Source organism: Platichthys flesus, chromosome 1, assembly GCF_949316205.1.
Source record: "Platichthys flesus chromosome 1, fPlaFle2.1, whole genome shotgun sequence".
NCBI lineage: Eukaryota > Metazoa > Chordata > Actinopteri > Pleuronectiformes > Pleuronectidae > Platichthys > Platichthys flesus.
Genome location: NC_084945.1, coordinates 30717905 through 30728879, shown reverse-complemented (window position 1 = coordinate 30728879; position 10975 = coordinate 30717905). Strand labels below are relative to the sequence as shown.

The window sequence follows — 10975 nt, the reverse complement described above, 5'->3', positions numbered from 1 at the left end:
TAAGTTTCCAGGAAGGAACTCTTGTTGAATGCTCTTATTATAAGTCGCCATGGATAAAAGCATGGTTACATACTTAATGTAATGTTAAATTACGTAATGTAATGTAACCACATAATGGTAGGTGTTGTTCAATCAGTACACTAATTGAAGAAAATGTATCTAGATGACCACACATTACTCCAAATAAATGGTTAATGTTATTTTTTGCAGTTTATATCTAATGACTTTTCCTAATTTAATGGAGACAGCTGGGTAGGCATCACATTTACATGATTATGTATTTTCAATGTCCTGTATGCATATTGTACACATCAGTGTTATTTGGGGTCAATTGGGCTGTTTTAGGTGTATAGAACATGTTTGAAGAATCAATATTTTACACACATTTGATTTTTTATGTTTAGGATGATAGTCAGGTCCTTTCAACATATATATTCTAAAATTAAAAAAAATTCTATGCGTTAGGGGCAGATTTTCACTTATATCTGTAGTGCACAAACCACTAATGGTTCACCCGACATGGAGAGGCTTGCACATCAGCCTTCTAAACCATTTATCTGGGTGTTGTGTGCTTCTCTTCCTGCTCACTCAACTAAAAACAAGATCTGACAAAAGGTTTTCGGCCAGTGAGATTTTGTCACAGTAAAAGGCACAACGGATAACGTTGAGGAGGACCCTGAATATGTGCCATCCTCCCATGATGAGAATAAGAACCTTAGTGGAGATACTCCTGTTGTCTGTCAACTACCAGCAGACACGTTTCCTTCACAAAAATGTGAAGTTATGATGGTCCAATTCTCCAACTGAAAAACAGGGTAGACTTAGTGCTGCCAATGTAATTGAAACTGTTCCAGGCCCCAATAGATACGCTGTCAGCCATGTCCAAGAAATGGCTCTACATAACATTTAGAGAGGAGGTGGTCTAGTGGCAACAAAAGACGAACCTGGATTGATCGGTCCAAAAATCCAAGAGTCTCCCTACCCTGTCTAGTGCCCCTGAGCAAGGCAACTTACTCCCCCAACATCTGCTCCCCGAGCGCCGTACATGGTCGCTCACTGCTCTGTGTGTCCTGCACCAGATGGGTCAAAAGCAGAGATTCAATTTCCCTACCTGCATGAGTGTGCCTGTGCATGTCTGTGCATGTGTTTGGGACTAATAAATACATCTTAATCTAAATCTTAATTTAAGAGGGATATATTCAGATGACTAATTTAGATGGGAGGCACACGTATGGGTACAGTCAGAAAAACCTGGATGTCCAAATTCCATAGAGACTGTCTACACTCCATCAGTACCCAAGGTTAGGTTAAATATAAAGGGCCAACCAACAGTGCTTTGTTGTGTCTACACTTAGGGATTTCCACATCTAACTCGGATGCCCTAGACAGCGGCACCAACTTCAACTCTCACCGAACATACTCTTTTGAGACTGTCAACAGAAGTAGACTGTCATCTTTGGAAAAATTGGGATACAGTTATACAGTGATGAGCTAAAACATTAAGACTGTTAACAGGTGGTATAGATTATCTCGTAACAATACCACAAGTCACCATATGGAATATGATCAGGGTTCATACACATTTTGAATGACCTTTCATTAACTTTAAACCAAATTTTCATGATCAAACATTTTGTGAAATCTCGTATACATGAAAAAGTGACAATTTGTATTTAAGCTACCAATGAGAATTATAAAGCATACAGTACACCTTAAATTACTCAAATGAATGAGACAATGCTTTGATTGAGGTCTTTGTCTGTTGTAACCCATGACATAGTTTTCCATTTGTAGCCAAGTATGGTTAAATCTACACTTCCCTGGCATATAGCATTATCCCGCCTGCTTCCCAACCAAAGTATGAGAGCGTAAGCCTGTATATATTTGAGCGAATTTCTTTTAAAAGCACATGAATTATTTGAAACGCAGGGTAAATGAACGACATGAGAATATCAATATAACAAATTTCAATGACTTCTCCAAAACTTGAGATTTAATTTTTTCAAGCACTTTTCCAGGCCTTGAAACAAACATTTTACAATTCCATGACTTTGAGGTTTTTCATGACCGTAGGATCCCTCTATGATGTATGTCATTTTAATAGTTCTCCTAGTCTATGTGTTGGATGCAGGAGAGATCGGCAAATGAATAGGTTGGACATTTTCAGATGCAATGAGACAGGTGGAGTGCTCCTGATCCCAAATGCTTGGCTCGGGGGAAGTTTTTCATAACACGCATGTAGTCAGTAAGACAAACAGAGTACAAATACCCCTCAACATTTCCTTTATCAGATTAATATAAGCTGTGTTACAGCCAGAGCAAAAACTGTTGTACTATGTGATTTCAGTCTGATGCAGTCGTCTATCCCACCACCACCGTGTCGTCATCTGGGAACTCATAGTAGGGGACTTCTAGGTTGAGGGGTGCAGGACCCTTTCTGATTCGGCCTGAAGCATCGTAGTGCGAGCCGTGACAGGGGCAGTAGTAACCTCCGTAGTCTCCGGCATTGGCAATTGGCACGCAGCCCAAATGTGTGCACACCCCGAGGACGATAACCCAGCTGGGGTTGATGACCCGGTCCTTGTCGTACTGAGGGTCTCGGAGCTCTGAAATGTTCACAGCAGCTTCTGTGGCGACCTCCTTCTCAGTGCGGTGACGGACAAAAAGCGGCTTGCCTCTCCACTTGAAGGTCATGTTTTTGCCTTCCGGGATGTCGCTCAACTTGATTTCGATCTTGGATAGGGCCAGGACATCAGCTGAAGCACTCATTGAAGAAACAAACTGAGTCACCACCGTCTTGGCGGCATAGACACCCACCACTGTTGAGGCCCCAGTAACCAAGTACGAGAATACTCTTCTAGATTCACCACTCTCCTGGGATGACCTGTTGGGGTCGGTCACCTCTGCACGCCTGTAGTCTGAGAAATCAGGTATCCTTACGTCTGTGTGGGCAAACCTGACTCCTGCACAGCCTTCAGATAAAAACAAGATGGGTTATCAGTTAGAGTTAACATGTAAGTTAATTTCCTAAAAGCCTGAAATTCACCTTGAATATACATAAATTTCTATATTAACTCGCAAATTAGTTTGCAATAAATTTAATCGATTAGTTGTCTCTATGTTATGATGTAAGCTGTGGCCTGAATTTTAAAGCCAGTTGAACCAACCCATAATATCTGTCAGAAATCTTACCTTAACTGTACAAATGCAGTCAGGCTAGGCAGTCAACTTAAGTCAACCTAGGTTTTCCTACTCTCGACGTGAGCATGTGGCCATAAAAGGGGCAGTGTTTAATGATTGCTGACATGGACAAGAGCACGGGAAGCCGAACCGCATATTTTACAAGGAGCTATTTTATATACCAGAAAAAAGTAAGTAAAAACACATTATCAGGACTAAAAAAATGATTTTGTCACAGTCCTTTGCTCTCCAAAGAATACGAAAGGCTGGTGCATGCTTCTGTAACCGCGTCTGGGGCTTTTCACGCAGCTTTGTCGAAGGACCTTTGTCATATTTTCATATTATACATTTTGTCAGCCGCTAGTTCTCTTTTTACTTTGAAAGCCGGAAGTACTCGCAAACATTTTTCAACTCATAAATCATTGAAATTGTGTTTCAGCTCGGGTGGTCACCAGCGACAAACAAAAGCACTTCGAGTGGAGCTGGTGACGCGTGTGTGTTCTTCAATGCTCCCTGTCACTCCTATGAAGAGGAGCGTCAGATTTGTAAAGCCTGGTATTACGTTTAAAGCGTTTATTCTGTGTTTGGACTATCACTAGATGACATGGGCGTTACCTTAAAGCACATCTGGTGATATACAGCTGACAAAGCAAAGAACGAGACATTCATCTAACGCGCGATGCAAATTTCAGCGACTCAGTGGCGTAGTGAGATCGTCATCAGGCTAGATGCTTATAGTGTTTCAGCTTGTTGTTTCAAATCCCGTTCAAGGTTTTTGTACTAGTTTTTTTTGTTTACCATTTAAATATATATTGCGGTCTCAACGTGAAGCTGACACGGACACATGAACTCGTGAAGGGTTTTTGTAGGATTTTTATTTCAGCAAGACCTTCAGTAGATCACCGCACTTCACACAGGCGCTATGTGAAAATGACGAATCTGCCACCGGCTCTGAAAAACAGCCTCAACATCTTGAATGTCGCCAGAAGCCATGCCCGCCAGTTAAACTGGAACACCGGCGACAGCAGAGGTGATTTAGCTTCCTCAGTTAAAGTCGGCTACAAACGACGCACTTACCGTTGATGCTAACCATCACCGCAGGGCCAGTCTTTGGGCTTTGACCGTTCAGCGTCTCGCGGCAGAGGAGTTTTTCCTTCGGGTTCAACAAGATTTTCTCTCGCTTCAAAACAATCCCAGGGACCAGGGCTTTTAAGGGACCAGCGACAGCAAAAGCAGTGGCCTGCATATAAGGAGAAAAGGGCCCTGACCGGGCAGCTAGGGACATCATTTTAGCGTGTAGCTGTTGCTGCTGTGACGACCTTGTGTGCCTGACCGGAAGGGGACGTCTTCGTCTGCTTCCTCTTCTTCTTCTTCTTTTAGGTTGTATTGGCAGTTGGAAAAAAAAGATTTGCTGCACTACCACCACCACCTGGTATGGAGTGTGGATCAGAATGTCTTATATTTATATTATCTATTCTATTTAGTTAAAAAATATTTATATACGATAATGGCAACTTATTTCGATAACACTTACTTTTTGAGTTATTTTGTAGGATATATCTGAAATCAAAATCTTGCCACTATATTGTTCTTTGACATGATGAACTGTTTCCTCTTGCCCACAATAATCACATATTCCAATTTTTTACAACGTAGTACTTAGTCCTGTGTTCAAATCTGAGACTTCATATTATTTTGTCTCTCCTGTTTCTTCCTGCCTATCTCATTTCTCCCACTTTTCCTTGAAATCCCATTGCTTCTGCAACCTTACCTCTGTTTATTGATCCTCAAGTGTTTGCTTTACTGAAGCTGACTTCCACATAACTGCTGATATTTTCCCACAGCCTCCTTTAAGTTTACTTGCCATTTAATACCAATATGTGCCGGTATCCATAAAAAACGACTATCAGACCCATCATTAGAATTCTGTACAGTATTTTTTGTTTTTTAATTAAAAGTCTCTGCTGTCTGAATAAACGAGTATGCTGGCTAATAATTAACTTGAATATGAAAAAAGGATTGCTCTTAATGGTCATGTGTCCTCAATCCATTGTAGTACTTGCATTATTGCAAATGTTTATCCATACCGATACTGATCTTTTTCCCAATTTTAATATGAAATTCTGGAATTATAATAGCTACTACCACTTTGTTGAATAAAGTCTTTGAAGCCTCGGTATAAACTAGGATTTAACTAATTTATTTTAATATGTGCCTGTATTGGATGCAAATAGCCTCTCTATCAATGTTTTTTCTCTTTTTGGTAGTGTGATATCAACAGTAGCATCAGGTACTATCCACGTTGCTATTGCTGGTAATGTTGGATATACGTTTAATTTTGCTATGTTTAGTGTTGCTCTTTGTAGTACTGTCCATCCAAAACTTTTTGTCTTCCTCCTCTCCTTTTCCTTACACAGTGTCCTGTGTTGGATGTTCTTTACTGTGTCCCTGTAAATTAGCCCAATCATTTAATGCATGCTGATTCATTCTCATGTCAAGAGGCAATTCTCTAATTTCTACCTGTAATGTTGCTTTTTTTTTTTAAAGAACCTGTACATAATCTCATTGTTTGATATTGATTCTATCAAATTTTTTGAGAGATGTGCTCTTTGCTGATCTGTATACCATACACTGATAATCTAATGAGGATCTTGTAAATCCATTGTATATGACCTTCAAAGCTACCCTATCCGCCCCACATTCTGTTCCTACTAAGCACCTCATATTAAAGACTTTCTTACATTTATCCATTACTTTTTGAATATTTATAACCCATGTTATTCTTTCAACAAAACACAACTCTAAAATGCAACCCCTGTGCTCGCACTGCTGCTGCAGTATTGCCACCAGTTGCTTCAGCCCCTCCACCATCCCAGCCTCAAGGGAGGGGGTGTCTGCTTCATGGTGAATAATCTGTGGAGCTCTGATGTGAGGATTATTTCTTCAGGCTGTACTCCGGACCTGGAGCACCTCATGATCAGATGCCGACCTTATTACATCCCGAGGGAGTTTACATCGGTCATTATAACAGCCTAGTACATTCCGCCACACGCCGACACCAACCAGGCACTGGATGAGCTGCATGCGGTGATCGACAGGACAGAGACATCACAGCCAGAGGCTGCGTTTATCGTGGCCGGTGATTTTAACAACGCCAAGATGAGGAAAGTCCTGCCGAGATACTTCCAGCACATCAGCTGCCCGACGCGCAGCACAAACACGCTCGACCATGTTTACACTACCTTCTGGGGTGCGTATAAGGCCCTCCCCCGCCCCACATTCGGCAAATCAGATCACGCTTCCGTCCTGCTGCTGCCTTCCTATAGGCAGAAACCAGGGGCGGCCGGCCAATAGAGGGCGATAGGGCGCCGCCCTCCTTGAGTCAAAAAAAAAAAAAAAAAAAAAGATAATATGCATATATTTTTTTTTAATAATATATCATATGTATATATTTTTTAGTGATAATGATGCTAACCAATACATTTTGTAAAAAATTAAGAGCCTGTTTTCCTCTGAGCAGTTGTGTTTCATACCAACCGAGCGCTATGGGCGATTTCAGCCTGGCTGGAAATCGCCCCCAGCGCTCTCATTGACTTTCATGTAAAAGCTTTTTTTTTCAAACTGCAAGCCCTGCAATGCATTCTCTATGGGTTCCGGGAGTGCTTGCACTAACGTGATTCCGTCATATCATACGTACACTACAGTGAACATCACGTGGTGCTTTGCTGCCGCCGCAGTCACATTCACGATCGTCATGGCGAATATTACAGCTCAGAGCAACTCCATTTCATTTAGAGAATTACCATTTAGTCGTCGAAGCAATCAGGAAAAATTGGCTGTTTAACAATTAGGACCACCCCGACCAAATTTAAATATAAAACAAATATCAAAGAAAGGAGGCAAGTCGTACACCAGGGGATTTTCGCGGTGCTGGTACGAGAGGAAAAACTGGCTAGCAGGATGCGAGCTAGCCAACGGACTCTTCTGCTACCCCTGCGTCCTCATCCACCCTGATGGCTGCACCACGGAAACACCTTGGACTACAACAGGTTTCAAAGATATGCATCATCTGTCCGAAAAAATAAAAAAGCATGAAACATCGAGCTTCCACATTGACAGCTGCTTAAAACTGTCAGCGTTTGGGAGCGCCAACATTGCTACACAGTTGGACGATGGCTACAGGCTAGCACTGCGTCGGCACAATGATGAGGTGGGAAAAAATCGCCACATTCTGGGCCGCCTGATCGACGGTGTTAAGATCCAGCAACCCCGGAATTTTTCGAGGATTGGTACAGTTAATTGCATCCCTAGATGAAGTTTTTGAGGAGCATTTAAAAACGGCCACCGTCTTTAAAGGCACGTCCAAGACCGTCCAAAATGAGCTGCTCGACTGCATGGCAGCTGTCATTAGGGCTGACGAAACAACGGACGTCTCGACTCAGACTCAGATGGTCATGGTATTGCGATACATTGATGGGAGCCATGCTCTTCAAGAGCGTTTTTTTGAGTTTGTCCCCCTCTCGTCTTCAACGGCTGACTCGATTGCCACTGCTATTATGGAGAGACTGAACAGTCTATTCACCGAGGAAGAGAGGGGTAAACTCATCGCGCAAGCATATGACGGGGCCAATGTGATGAGAGGAGAGAAGGCTGGTGTGCAGCAAAAAGTGCGAGAGCATTACAAAAATGCACATTATTTACATTGCTATGCACACCAGCTGAATTTGATCATGCAGCAAGCCACTTCTCAGGTCCCAGCAGTGAGGGTTTTTTTCTCGGATCTGAATGGCATTTCTAGCTTTTTTAGTCGGTCACACAAACGCACCACCATCCTCGACCAGGTTGTTGCACGGAGGCTGCCAAGAGCATCGGCCACAAGATGGAACTTCAACAGCAGGGTCGTGAACACAGTCTATGAGAACCTAGATGACCTCATAGAGTGTTTTGAAGCCATCAGCACAGATGGCTCATTTGACTGCACCACAGTGAGGGAGGCATCTGGCTACCTGAGGATGCTGCAGGACGATGACTTCAAGTTTTTCCTGCATCTATTTCATCAAATCATGCCTCACGTTGACATTATGTACCAACAGCTGCAGAAGAAGGACATTGATGCAGTCTTCATCAAACGTGCTCTGCAGAGCTTCACAAGCAGTGTTCAAGCCATACGGTAAGATAAGTTACACTTTATTGTCACCATGGGGAAATTTGTCTTGGGTACAGTGAATGATTGATTCATTAAAAACTATTAACTATAACTATTGCACTAAAACTTGGGAATAAGGTGCAGGTGCTAAAGTATGAGTGCTAAAGTTAAGTACTTACCTATTTATTGCACATTATTCTATTGCACGTTCTATTGCATCAGCTTAATGGAGGCCAGAACAAATGATCATTTTAAGCGATTTGATTTGCATCTTAATACACATTCTTCTGCCTGATGGCAGCGTTTCATATTCAGGGAAACTATATTATTTGCCTTTTTCCTAACTGCCTTTTAATATAGGCTCTGTAATGGGTCGTATAGGATATCTTAAAACAGGACAAAACATACTATTATTACTGGTTTTCTAAGACAGGAACTGTAGGTAATTGCATTGACATACTGTATACATTCATATACTAACACACACTCTCCTTGTCTGTCTGTTTCAGGGACCAGAGCTCATCTCCAGAGCAGCAGCAAGTAGCAGCAGGAACTACAGGAAAAAGGAGGGCCTTGGGAGAGCAAAACAAGCAGAGGCTGTCTAAGGAGGTAGATGATTTTGTAGTTTTGTTTGTTTATTTTCTTTTTTTGTTCTATCTTTCTCTCACTTCACTTCATTGCATACGTTACTGTATTGTAGTTTTTCCTTACTCTTGCTGAGGGTTAAGGACAGAGGATGTCACACCCTGTTAAAGCCCTATGAGATGAATTGTAATTTGTGAATATGGGCTATACAAATAAAATTTGATTGATTGATTGATTGTATTGTATTCTAAAGTCATGCAGACCTCCTTTTTAAGGCCTCTGGAACCTAGTGTTAAAAAATCACCCCTTCTGTATTTACAGTTACATTCAAGGATGGATGGTGGCAGCGTTTTTAACTCATAGTGTACTTCCAATTTGTGATATACTCTCTTTATTTTGACAGGTCTGTGACACCATCTTGGGCCATGCAAACGAGAGGTTCTCTTTCACAAGCCACCTTGTGAGTGCAACGCTGCTACAAGGAGACCTGTTTGAGCAGTACTGCCATGTGTTCCCTGATGAGGCTCTGAACACCACTGCCAAGGCATACCCCATGCTGAATAAGGCGAAGCTCAAGACTGAACTGTCCCTTATCTACGAGAGTCCAGATTTCAAGGGCTGCAGTGGTGCATTGGCACTCTACCAGGTTCTACAGAGGAACAACCTCCACGAGACCCTATCTGAGACTGTGGCTCTGTTGAACATCCTCATAACCACTCCCATGACAACTGCTGAAGCTGAGGTGTTTCTCGACCTTAAAGAGAATCAAGACATTCCTGCGAAACTCAATGGGACAGGATCGTCTCAATGCTCTGGCCATGCTTTCCATGGAGAGGGAACTAGTCAGGAACATGCCTGATTTTAATGAGAGGGTCATTGATCACTTTGCTGCTTTGAAAGAGAGACGAGCAAAATTTCAATACAAGTGAGAAATGTTGTTTTAATGTTGTTGTGTTGTTGCACTACTCAAATGTTGAATTGGAAATAGCTGTATTAATTGCATATCATTAGCCAATTTTTTTGTTTGCTTGGTAATGTACATGTGTCTTATGGGTAAATTCTTGTTAAATAGCACCCAATGTTTTGATTATCACCTTGGATCATTCTTGTTTTAGGAATACTGTAAATATTGCAATGAGCAGGCTAGGCCACTAGTTTTTATATATGCTGTCATCAAGTTGTGTGATGAGAACTGTAAATATTATAATTACTAGGCTATGCTAACATCCATTTTTTTGTTAAATCAGAACACAACTGCTGCACTTAAAATAAATGTTATCAGATGGAGAAAGAGTATTGTGATTTATTGTAAAGCAGTCTCTTTTAACTTTCCGAGGTATTTAAGGAGGCAAAATGGTAGATGAAAATGTACCGTTAGATGATCACAGTGGGATAGTTCATTCATCAGCCAAAAGCATGTTAACATTCACTATGAACTTGATTTAGCTGTATCAAAAAAATCATATAGAACGTGCAGTCGATGTCTAATGTTGCCATTTAGCTGTTCGATGAGGTAAGCAGAAAACAATCTGATTGTACCATGGATCTTAGCCATCATCGCAACAATTGCCCCCCCTGAGAAATTTGTCAGGAGCCGCCACTGGCAGAAACTCAAGCGTGACAGACCGGTGACTCAGACCATTCAGGGGTGGACCGACCAATCAGACTCGGCTCTTCAGGACTGCTTCAGCACAACGGAGTGGTGAGTGTTCCAGGATGAGGACATCGACGTACACAGAAGCGGTCATCTGCTACATCAGCAAATGCATCGATGACGTCGTACCCAGGATTTCAGTAAAAACATTTCCAAACCAGAAGCCCTGGATTAATGGTGACGTCGATGCTAAACTCAAAGCACAGACTGGAGGAGTGCTCAGAGACTCTTCAGGGACAAAGCTCAAGGGCTTTGAGCCCATTACAAGGGCTCAAATACTAGGAACATGTGGGCCGGACTGAGAACCATCACAGACTACAAAGCCAAGACCAGCAGTGCTGATGTAGTGTCTGCATCTCTCCCAGGGGATCTGAACACTTTTTATGCATGCTTTGAGAGTAACTCCTCGG

The 10975-nt window shown here is 42.1% G+C and overlaps 2 protein-coding genes across 2 annotated transcripts; one reads left to right on the top strand and one right to left on the bottom strand.

Moving 5' to 3' along the window:
- Nucleotides 1-1971: 1971 nt before the first annotated feature.
- On the bottom strand, nt 1972-4540 carry LOC133956348 (cytochrome b-c1 complex subunit Rieske, mitochondrial). The gene is made up of 2 exons (XM_062391314.1): nt 4258-4540; nt 1972-2972 (listed from the first exon to the last, which is right to left on the bottom strand). Exons 1-2 carry the CDS (start codon nt 4466-4468, stop codon nt 2362-2364), a joined length of 822 nt encoding a protein of 273 aa, XP_062247298.1. The 5' UTR covers nt 4469-4540; the 3' UTR covers nt 1972-2361.
- A 3091-nt stretch (nt 4541-7631) lies between these two features.
- LOC133956341 (zinc finger MYM-type protein 1-like) lies at nt 7632-10138 on the top strand. Its single transcript, XM_062391304.1, has 3 exons — nt 7632-8350; nt 8836-8935; nt 9315-10138. The coding sequence occupies exons 1-3, from the start codon at nt 7635-7637 to the stop codon at nt 9768-9770; spliced, it is 1272 nt and encodes a 423-aa protein (XP_062247288.1). The 5' UTR covers nt 7632-7634; the 3' UTR covers nt 9771-10138.
- Nucleotides 10139-10975: the final 837 nt, after the last annotated feature.

What these genes read in the sequence shown, in the direction of transcription:
- LOC133956348 (XM_062391314.1), bottom strand. Translation starts at nt 4,468, where the DNA reads ATGATGTCCCTAGCTGCCCGGTCAGGGCCCTTTTCTCCTTATATGCAG. An exon ending in GGTGATGGTTAGCATCAACG is followed by an intron (nt 2,973 to 4,257) that starts GTAAGTGCGTCG and finishes TTTTATCTGAAG; the next exon opens with GCTGTGCAGGAGTCAGGTTT.
- LOC133956341 (XM_062391304.1), top strand. Translation starts at nt 7,635, where the DNA reads ATGGTATTGCGATACATTGATGGGAGCCATGCTCTTCAAGAGCGTTTT. An exon ending in AGCAGTGTTCAAGCCATACG is followed by an intron (nt 8,351 to 8,835) that starts GTAAGATAAGTT and finishes TGTCTGTTTCAG; the next exon opens with GGACCAGAGCTCATCTCCAG. An exon ending in AGCAGAGGCTGTCTAAGGAG is followed by an intron (nt 8,936 to 9,314) that starts GTAGATGATTTT and finishes TTATTTTGACAG; the next exon opens with GTCTGTGACACCATCTTGGG.